This window comes from Cololabis saira, chromosome 11 (assembly GCF_033807715.1).
Source record: "Cololabis saira isolate AMF1-May2022 chromosome 11, fColSai1.1, whole genome shotgun sequence".
In the NCBI taxonomy this organism is placed as follows: Eukaryota; Metazoa; Chordata; class Actinopteri; order Beloniformes; family Belonidae; genus Cololabis; species Cololabis saira.
Genome location: NC_084597.1, coordinates 12,044,030 through 12,055,556, shown reverse-complemented (window position 1 = coordinate 12,055,556; position 11,527 = coordinate 12,044,030). Strand labels below are relative to the sequence as shown.

Genomic DNA, 11,527 nt, shown 5'->3' with positions numbered 1-11,527 from the left:
CCCGCGGCTCTAGAGCCTCTAGAGCCTCTTTAGCGCCGCCCTGGTGGCTCCTGGAGCTTTTTCAAAAATGTTTGACCTTTTTTTATTTTTTTTCTCTTTTTTTTCCTTTTTTTCCTTCCTTTTTCCTTTCCTTTTTAATCTCGACATTTCGACTTTTTTCTCGACATTTCAACTTTTTTTTGAAGTTGTACTTCAACATTAATCTCAACATTTCGACTTTTTTCTCGAAATTTTGACTTTTTTCTCGAAATTTCGACTTTTTTCTCGAAATTTTGACTTTTTTCTCGACATTTCGACTTTTTTCTCGAAATTTTGACTTTTTTCTCGACAATTCAACTTTTTTCTCGAAAATTTGACTTTTTTCCTCAACATTTCGACTTTTTTCTCGACATGTCGACTTTTTTCTCGACATTTCGACTTTTTTCTCGAAATTTTGACTTTTTTCTCGACAATTCAACTTTTTTCTCGAAATTTTGACTTTTTTCTCGACATTTCGACTTTTTTCTCGACATTTCGACTTTTTTCTCGAAATTTTGACTTTTTTCTCGACATGTCGACTTTTTTCTCAAAATGTCGAATTTTTTCTCAACATTTCAACTTTTTTCTCGACATTTTTACTATTTTCTCGACATTTCGACTTTTTTCTCAACATTTCGCCTTTCGGCATTTGCCTTCATTCTAAGTTATACAAGACTTTTCATTTTTTGCGGCTGCAGACATATTTGATTTTTGTGTTTTTGGTCCAATATTGCTCTTTCAACATTTTGGGTTGCCGACCCCTGGACTAGAATCTATGAGAGGTTTTTGCAACACCTTGTTGAATCTTTGCCATGAAGACTTAAAGTAGTTCTGAAAGAAAAGGTGGTACAACCTGGTATGAATTATTTACATGACTTATTCATTGGCTTTAACCCAATACTTCTGACTTGGTAGGGATCCCATGATTTGAACTGTATTAATATGTACAACATTAGAAAGACGGTATACTTTCTTTTCATCTGACTGCATAAACTGCTTGTCTTATACAGAATGTTCTGATTGTAAACACAGCTGAACCATTGGGGCTACAGTAAAAAAGCAAAACTAAAAAAAGCACGTTAGTTGGCAGTCCTTAAATCAATACTTAATTTAGAGTCTTAAGGAAATGCTCTCATTTGTATAGCTTATACTTTATTAATGTAAACAAGTCCATCAAGGAGCGATGGGTTCAATCTCTTGGACTGGAAGTTTGGCTCTGATGCAAGAAGGAGCACTGATGGAAAGTCTTTTCCCCATTAACCAATGACACACATTTGGTCAATCTGAAAAATAAATAAAACGCAAAGTTGTTTTTTGATGAAATGAGGCCTTTCAGACTTGTACGTTATCTTCTGTCCATCCAGTCAAACTTTTTAAGCAGTCCACTCCACAGTCACTTAAAACCAACAGAGGATTTTACCTGCCCGACAAAATCTGGGTATAAAAGTTACTTATTAACAAATGTATTGTTTTGTTGGACTTGAGAAGGCTCAGCTCTGGGGATCCAGTGCTTTTTGTGCTTTCTGAACAGCAGCCTCCAGCATTGTGCGGTCACTGAGCAGCTGTTGGAGAACAGCTGGGTCCATCTCCAAGAGCATACCTGTACACAGGCACAATAACACAACTCAGATATCTTTAGAGTTACGAGAATTTAATCCATATCAATACCTCATAAGGCCCCTAGAGTAGGGATGGGCGGTATGGACTAAAAAATGTATCACGATAATTTCTGGCATTTATCCCGATAACGATAAAAATGATGATAAAATAAATACCAATTCAACTCCACCTTTGTAACTATAAATCTATCACCACATTCAGTCTTTGGAGCCAAAACACTGCTCTAAAAGATACTAAATACTACTAAAACTACACCAATTAAATTTAATTATAAAAAACCAATTATATTAGTACCACCTGTACTGCAAAACAGGAATGACTCAGATCGCCCATGTTTGTTACACAAACACGTATCAACCGGAATTTATCCTCTTCTTTCTTTCTTTGTCTTTCTTCTTTCTTTCTTCTTTTCTTTCTTTCTTTTCTTCTTTCTCTTTCTTCTTTCTTTCTTTCTTTTCTTTCTTTCTTTCTTTCTTCTTTCTTTCTTTCTTTCTTTCTTCTTTCTTTCTTTCTTTCTTTCTTTCTTTCTTTCTGCTCATTTCTTTCTTCTTTCTTCTTTCTTTTCTTTCTGCTTTCGCTTTCTTCTTTCTTTCTTTCTTTCTTTCTTTTTCGTGTCTTCTTCTATTTTCTTTCTTTCTTTCTTTCTTTCTTTCTTTCTTTCTTTCTTTCTTCTTTCTTTCTTTTCTGTCTTTCTTTCTTACTTTCTTTCTTTCTTTCTTGCTCTGTCTTCTTTTCTTCTTCTTTCTTTCTTTCTTTCTTTCTTTCTTCTTTCTTCTTTCTTTCTTTCTCTTCTCTTTCTTCTTTCTGCTATCTCTTTCTTCTTTCTTTCTTTCTCTTTCTTTCTTTCTTTCTTTCTTGCTTCTTCTTCTTCTTTCTTCTTTCTTTCTTCTTTCTTTCTTTTTCTTTCTTCTTTCTTTCATTTTCTTTCTTTTTCTTTCTTCTTGCTCCTACTCTCTTTCTTCTTTCTTCTCCTTTTATTTTCTTTCTTTCTTTCTTTCTATTCTTTTCTTTCTTTCTTTTTCTTTCTTCTTTCTTTCTTTCTTTCTTTCTTTCTTTCTTTCTTTCTTTCTTTTCTTTCTTTCTTTCTTTCTTCTTTCTTTCTTTCTTCTTCTTCTATCAGGCTCATATCCTTCCTTCCTCCTTCCTTCCTTCCTTCCTTCCTTCCTTCCTTCCTTCCTTCCTCCTTCCTTCCTTCCTTCTTCCTTCCTTCCTTCCTTCCTTCCTTCCTTCCTTCCTTCCTTCCTTCCTTCCTTCCTTCCTTCCTTCCTTCCTTCCTTCTTCCTTCCCATCCGTTGTGCGTGGATTTAACGCAGAACCATAAATCAGCTTTACACAAAAAACATCAACGAGAATTTATCGTTTTTTATCGCCAGATGACAAATTTTTACCGTGGGGAATTTTTTGACGGTTTATCGTGAACGATAAAATATCACCCATTCCTACCCTAGAGACCTTGTATTTTGGATAACGAATGTCCAGTCACCTGTAATATCATTTGCATTAACTGGATCCATCTCTTCCACCAGGAGAAGAGCTTTTCTCCCAGCCGGTCTGCATCATTAGCTCTGACGAGTCGCTGACGTCCACCTCCTCCACATTCTGTCTTAAGGAAGGCATTATCACAGGCAGTCAATAACACTGCTTCTTCAATATTTTATAATACAAACATTAACTTCTATTGACCTGGATAAATCATGGCTGGGTTAAAAAATAACATAGGGAATTCTGAGCACTGAAAAACAGAATAATTCTTTTAGGATTTTAAGCAAGTGTGAGTATAAATATTCTACAGACAGCGGTAAGATACATACTCCTTTAGTGTCTTGAGAGCAAGATTCACCTGCTCCTCCAGGTGTTTGGGGTCTGAAAGAAGATGTAAAACTGCATCTTTGTGCTGCTCCAGAAGCATTCCTATGAACAAACAGGTGATCGGTTTTTTAAACCAGTACTAATCAACTCATTTCTGAACAACGGGCGTAGACACAGTAGGGCTGTTCGATTAATCGATTTTAAATCGTAATCGCGATTATGTAATTAGAACGATGTTAAAACGTGAAAATCGTAAAATCGATTTTTCACTTTTTTTTTTTTTTTTTTTTTTTTTTTTTTACCTTGTCTGCACACATATTAATGATTGATACCACATTAATAATTGATGGAAATACCTCTCAATACCTGTGACAAGTGCCCCATCGGAGAGGCTCTTTAGTGTAGGAGAGGGCGTTGGAACATGCCACCGGGCATCCCTCAAGCCAGATGCGGTAGACCGGCTCGTGTTCCTTGCAAAAAACTTGCAAATGTGAATAGCAAATGTAATGACTGACATTACACACCTCTACCTCCTTCATGGGTTGCATTATTATTTAGCATGCAAAGACCCAGTTTAGTTTAATTAGAAAATGTCTTGTTTTATCTATTGGAAATATAACTTACTGTATGTTTGCAAGTGCTGATTTGCTGATTTTTTTTTCAGAGATGAAACTTTATATTTTATTATATTTTTTAAAACTTTTTTTCAACTTATTTTACAGAGTTTTGCACTTTATTCATTCATTTTTGGTTTAATAAGAGCAAAGTTTGCACTTAAAGCCCAATGGGGCAAATTTTCAATAAAAAAACAGCATATTTGAAATCATTTCTTTGCCTTTTGTCAATTCACAAAATAATCGTAATCGTAATCGTAATCGAAAATCGGATTTTGAGAGAAAAAAATCGAGATTTTATTTTTGGGCAAAATCGAACAGCCCTAAGACACAGTAGTGCTTTCAGCGACATGATGACTAGGCAGGTACATTTTGAGACAATGAGATCCAAAGTTTCCTAAGGTAGGTCTCTTTGGGTGTCTGTGAATATACTGATCTAAGAGTGTTATAAAGCAATAGAAGAGAGTTTCATACCACTAATAGGATATACTAATTTAGCAGAACTAAGACAGTTTGGATAAACAACATCCCATTTCAAAATGAATACTTAATACTGAATTTATTAATGAATGGATGAATGAATGATACATTTATTCATGATTAATGCAATTACCGTATTTTCTGGACTATAAGCCGCTACTTTTTTCATAGGTTTTCAACCGTGCATCTTATACAAAGGTGCGGCTATTCTGTGGATTTTTCTTCCACCACTAGGGGGCGCTCTAACCGGAATTAGAATCAAAACTAAGACAAAATAAATGCAAAGAAGAATACGCTACTTCTTCTTTAGCAGATAGAAGTAGGTAGAAGCAGATTTCAAACAGATAAATAGATAAATAAATACCAGTTATTTTCACTTTGTTCTGTCCCGTTTTAATCAGCAAAGTTGCTGCTGTGTTAAAAGACACTGTTAGGAAAGGATCTATTTAGGTACATACATGTACATCATTTACAGTTCAAAATCCTTCTGTACATGTAGTAAATATCTAATCTAACAACATAAATATCTGCGGATTGCATATCTTTTTTTTTTAAATAGAGCGGATGCGACTTGTATGCAGGTGCGGCTTATAGTCCAGAAAATACAGTACTTAATACTGAATTTATTAATGAATGGATGAATGAATGATACATTTATTCATGATTAATGCAATTAATGTACTCTGGTTTCCTTATTAAAAAATATCAGTAGGATCTATTATATGTATCTATTCTTATAATATGGCTTTAAACTTACAATAAATCATTTACACTATACAGCCATAGCATTAAAACCACAAAAGGAGGAGGACACCACTCTGGTGCCAGTGGGCCAGCTGTAGTTGGTGAAACAACCTGCACTACCTTATGTGGAGTGTGTGGCTTCGGTCTTTATTCATGGTTGTTTCTGTTCTTACACTCCTGAAAACAGGAGCATAATCCTTACGCTCCTGTTTTCAGGTTTGGGAGACTCCCAGTACCAGACACCATCAGATGTTCTTTGTTCACGTCCTGACTGGTCAGAGCTTTTTTGGTGGTGTAAGGAGGAAATATACTCAACAGGTCGTAGTGTCAGTCTACAGTTTATAACTTAGGTTAAGGTCAGTCATTAAAAGCCTTAATATTTTTTCTTTTAAAGAGAGTGAGAATTTACTTTCTCCAGTACCCAACATGTTTGTCAATGACTATAGAGGCAAAGATATACCAACAAATAAAAATGTGCTCAAAGGTTGTAGGTCAGCTGCTGGAGAAATACAAGTAAGCCTATTGGCTGAAAACAGTGTCTCGTTGACTTGGAGAGATGGGTTCCCACTAGGGCTGGGCGATATGGACCAAAAGTCATATCTCGATATTTTCTAGCTGAATGGCGATACTCGATATATATCGATATTTTTTCTGTGCCATAATTGGGGTTTCCCCCAAAACATTATAGCATAGCATCTCTGTTAGCTTCATTTTTTCTGAGGCAAACCCTTAAAAAAACAGTCAGTTTTAATACAAAGCCTCGTGCCAAATGTCACACAGGTACCTTTATTAACAGAGGTCTGCACAATATCAAAATGTATAAAACAAATGAAATAAAAATAAACTGCTTGCATATATAGAATAAAAATGTTTCTTGAATAAAATAAAACAAATATCCCTTTCCTGCATAACAATTAAATTAAAATACCCTGTGCAATTAATACAATGTAGACAGTAACAGGCAGACTTTTCCACTGAGGTTGACAGTTGTGCAAATGACAAAACATTTATGCAAATCTCAAATAAAATATTCAAGTCAATTTGTCCCAAAATAAGCTATATCAAAATCGTTAAAAAAAAATAAAAAAATTAATAATCGATATAAACGATATTGTCTCGTACCATATCGCGTTTGAAAATATATCGATATATATTAACAGGATGCTTGCTCTTTTTCCAAATTAAAATTCCAGACTTTTCCCAGACCTTTTTAAAACTGATATTTTTTTCCCAAGACCTTAACTTTACGTACTTGTATACTTGTGTGCCTACTGCCTACTTCATTGGTTGAGATTGTACCAATTGTGTTTATTAAAAATGTTTGTTAGAATTTTTTATAGGCTAGTATTCAATGAATGCATCATTCACAGTAAATTATGTTTTTACCGATGAAAACGTTTCAAAACATGAAAATCACAAGTACATGAATTTCACATCAAACAAGTGTCACAAAGACTATCTATAAAAACACTTGAATGGATGGATGAATGTAGGTAGAATTCAGTCTCTTCACTCACATCTTATTTTTTCTGTCCTTGACATGACTGATCTTATCTTTATGTTATCTCATTTTAACTTCTGAACCAGCTGTATCACAACACATAAAAGTGCATATTTGACCTAGCTCACTTGGTAAGAACAAAAAATAAACTATTTTTATAGTTAAATAAACTAAGTTTTATAGCCTACCTTTCTATTTCTCATTTCACAATGCCTTTGAGCATACTGTAAAATTCTACCATACATTTTTTCCCCCATACTTCATTATGACTTTCACACAAAATTCAAGACTTTTCAAGGTCTGGAAAACAGTGTTTCAAAATTCCATACTTATTAAGACTTTCAAGACTTGGGCAAGCACCCTGATTAAAATCTCGATATATCGCCCAGCCCTAGTTTCCACCATTCTTGTCCTGGTGTTATTAATTGTTAAATTGTAAATGGAGCTAATGTGATGCAAGAAAACTGTTAAACTTGTCTGAACATGAAGCAGATTCGTCATCAGCTTGTGTTTGAGTGTGTTTAGTGCATTTCACTTGCCTGTGATTTTCTGTGAATGGCCAGTGTTGTAAACGTCTACCAGATCAAACAGCTGCTCCCCGAGAGAGTCAGAGGACGCAGACACCTCATCTTCATCCTTACATGATCCTTCACTATATTGTATAAGAAAAAAAACCACTATAAAGGGGTTATGACGGGGAGTGGCAGCCTACTGGTTACAGAAGTGGACTGGAGGTGAACCACCCTGGACCCCTGAGCAAGGCTCTCAACCCCAACTGCTTCTAGTCTAACTAGAGATGGGTCAAAAGTAGAGACAAAAAAAGCAAAAAAAACAACAACCAAAAACATCTGCTATTTAACCAACTGCTGCTCTTATTTATTGTCTCCAATGGGACTGCACATATTCTTTATACTGTACATTCTCATGTTTATGGTCTCAGCAGGATTTACTACTTTACTGTATTGTACATTACATTTTTTTATTGCTTTTCACAATATATATATATATATATATATATATATATATATATATATATATATATATATATATATATATATATATATATATATATATATATATGTATATAGAGAGAGAGAGAGAGATATTAGGGCTGGGCGATATATCGAGATTTTAATATATATTGATATATTTTCAAACGCGATATGGTACGAGACAATATCGTTTATATCGATTATTAAAAAAAGAAAAAAAAATGTTTTTATGATTTTGATATACCGGTAGCTTATTTTGTGACAAATTGACTTGAATGTTTTATTTGAGATTTGCACAAATGTTTTGTTATTTGCACAACTGTCAACCTCAGTGGAAAAGTCTGCCTGTTACTGTCTACATTGTATTAATTGTACAGTGTATTTTAATTGAATTGTTATGCAGGAAAGGGATATTTGTTTTATTTTATTCAAGAAGCATTTTTATTCTATATATGCAGGCAGTTTATTTTTATTTAATTTGTTTTATACATTTTGATATTGTGCAGACCTCTGTTAATAAAGGAACCTGTGTGACATTTGGCACGAGGCTTTGTATTAAAACTGACTGTTTTTTTAAGGGTTTGCCTCAGAAAAAAATGAAGCTAACAGAGATGCTATGCTATAATGCTTTGGGGGAAACCCCAATTATGGCACAGAAAAAATATCGATATATATCGAGTATCGACATTCAGCTAGAAAATATCGAGATATGACTTTTGGTCCATATCGCCCAGCCCTAATATATATATATATATATATATATATATATATATATATATATATATATATATATATATATATATATATACACAAAACCAACAATACACATATGACAATAATAAAGAATAATAATCAACATCTTCAATCCCCCTTCCCAACCCACCCCTCCATCATTCAGATATAAATCACACCTTGATCCATTTAATTACACATTCAGTAGGTTTTTCAGTTCCGTTTTCAAGTTCGTCCCCAGTGCTATTGTTCCTTGTTGCGCTTGATTAATCCTTGCAGAAGAAAGTTCCAGATACGAGATATCCAAAAAGCTTCTCAGCCAATTAGTTTTTGAAATGTCATGAAGTGGATTCCATCGTTGTACAATGATCTTTTTGGCTGCCGTCAATCTGGCAAACCAGACCTTCCTAATCTAATCTAATCTAAAATGACAAAGTCCAGAAATGTCATTCTGAAGAGACTGATGTTTAGGTTGGACATCCGTTAACCAATTCTCCTTGATAAAATATTGGTCACAAATATTGAAATACCCTACACATAAGAATAATATTTTCCTTTTACAGATGTACCCTTAAAAAAAAAAATCATACTGTCCATCAAGCTACTCCTCAGCTGGGGATACATGAGGTTTAGAGCAGGGGTCTTCAACCCTGGTCCTCAGGACCCCCCGTCCTGCATGTTAAAGCTTCATTGCACCATGATACAAGTGACAAGCTGGTGACCACCATTAATTAGAATCCAGAGGTGTCAAGTAACGAAGTACAAATACTTCGTTACCTTATTTAAGTAGAAATTTTGGTTATCTATACTTCACTGGAGTAATTATTTTTCAGACGACTTTTTACTTTTACTCCTTACATTTTCACACAATTATCTGTACTTTTTACTCCTTACATTTTAGAAACAGCCTCGTTACTTTATTTCATTTCGGCCTTTAAAAAAAAAACTATCCAGTTAAATTGCTCCATCCGGATAGAGTGAATTTGGTTGTGGTTGTTTCAGATGTTCTTGTCCAGTTCCAGTTAGGATAAATGATAACATGCCTCTGAAGTTTGACTTTTTGCACCATTACAATACTTATAGGCAACTATATCTCCTGCTCTCTGAAACACATGTTAATGCTCAATAGTACACATATATGGTTCTTTAATATATTTGCATTATACTAAGATGCATTCATTTTCAATGGCTTTTGTCCTTAATGGCTTTTTTCCCCCTTACATTACTTTTACTTTTATACTTTAAGTAGTTTTGAAACCAGTACTTTTATACTTTTACTCGAGTAAAAAACTTGAGTTGATACTTCAACTTCTACAGGAGTATTTTTAAACTCTAGTATCTATACTTCTACCTGAGTAATGAATGTGAATACTTTTGACACCTCTGTTAGAATCAGATGTGTTGATGCAAGGAGACATCTAAAACATTGAAGACCCCTGGTTTAGAGACTATTGTGACTTGTGCATATCTACGATACCTGCCGTCGTGTGCCAGCTGCAGGGCTGTCACAGCTTTCTCCAGAGCTGAGCTCAGCACGGCCTCGTCCTGCAGCATCTGCATCAGCACAGGTACAGGCAGCTCCAGCAGCATCCCTGAAACACACACATCCAGGTGCACACACTTTGCTTTTTCTTTCTGTCATGTTTGATATTGTTATGAATCTTTATTTCGGCTTGTACACACTTTTTGCAGAACAAGATGAAAAGGAAAGAAAAAACAACATTTATTTAGCCGAAAAAGGTGTAGGCTGAAGCCGTAGCTTATAGTGCCTACCCTTTTTTATTATGATCAGCAAAAATATGAGACATTAGCTTTTACTCCGTGGAAACAAACAATACATAAAGAAGACAAAAATAAGTAAGACAAAATATAAAATTGACATTTCACATTCTAGAATGTTTTTGATAGTATACTTTATAATTATAGTGTTTTATATTTAAATATATATATATACATATATGTGTATATATATATATATATATATATATATATATATATATATATATATATATATATATATATATATATATATATATATATATATATATATATATATTTAAATTTACAGTATTTTCTTTAAACAATTTCTTAAACTTGATTTTTAGGTTGTTATTACAACTATTCCAAATTTCTCTAGCCTTAACTGATGTACATCTCTTTTAATATTGGTTCTTTTATTCCTGCCCAAAACAAAAATGTCTGTTTCTTTATGACTATATTTAAGGAGGTAATTAGAAACTAAACCTCACCTGTGAGTTTCCCAGCATTATCTGTGTGTTTGGGGTAAATTAGACTGTACAGCTGTTCACCCAGTGCATCCACGTCTTCTTCTTCTTCGTTCATGCTTGGACCTTCACATTAAAAAACCTCCTTCAGCTGACATGTTGAGCCAGTGTTTTACTTTAAAACCTTCACTTTACCAGATGGTTTTCTTTCACATGTGACACTATATCAACCAAATACTCCTCCAAATGATGTCCAAAAATAGCAGTTTCGTCGATAATGGTCGGACTATTTATTGTGTACTGTATAAATGCGTGATTTTTGTTTTTAATACAATATAAGGTTCAAAAGATTAGCGTTAAAAACCAAGATGTTTGAGAGATTTCAGGCGTCTGTAAACAAGAGGCGCATGTTAATGACGACAGCCCTCACGCACAACGGAGAATGTGTCCTTCCGCTACTGTTAATCACGAGGAACTAGTACTATATATAATATGTATTTCAATGTAGTTTCTTTCTAGTATTGACATATGAAATAAACTTATATTATAATACTGTTTATTTATAAGTACACTTATTAAGATCCGGCACTTTAAAAACCCCATATTGTACATTTCTGTTTATATTGTACATTTCTGTTTATACATTTTATCTGTCATCTGTCATCCTACGTCACTTTTTGTAAAGACTCATATCCGGCACTTCATATTGTACATTTCTGTTTATACATTTTATTTTATTCTATCTCTTATTTTATCTCTATATATTTGTTTGTTTTTATATTTTTATTTTTA

The 11,527-nt window shown here is 33.8% G+C and overlaps 1 protein-coding gene across 4 annotated transcripts; it reads right to left on the bottom strand.

The window, feature by feature from the left end:
- Positions 1-202: 202 nt before the first annotated feature.
- LOC133454570 (uncharacterized) lies at positions 203-11,131 on the bottom strand. 4 transcript variants are annotated; one of them, XM_061733295.1, is made up of 7 exons: positions 10,931-11,131; positions 10,760-10,861; positions 9,988-10,102; positions 7,326-7,438; positions 3,450-3,549; positions 3,122-3,241; positions 203-1,618 (listed from the first exon to the last, which is right to left on the bottom strand). In XM_061733295.1, the coding sequence occupies exons 2-6, from the start codon at positions 10,851-10,853 to the stop codon at positions 3,139-3,141; spliced, it is 525 nt and encodes a 174-aa protein (XP_061589279.1). In that variant the 5' UTR covers positions 10,854-10,861; positions 10,931-11,131; the 3' UTR covers positions 203-1,618; positions 3,122-3,138. The 4 variants fall into 4 exon arrangements, with proteins under 4 accessions (XP_061589279.1, XP_061589278.1, XP_061589280.1 ...); XM_061733294.1 differs by having other exon boundaries at positions 10,760-11,131; XM_061733296.1 differs by having other exon boundaries at positions 3,122-3,237; positions 3,479-3,549; positions 10,760-11,131.
- Between the last annotated feature and the right edge of the window lie 396 nt (positions 11,132-11,527).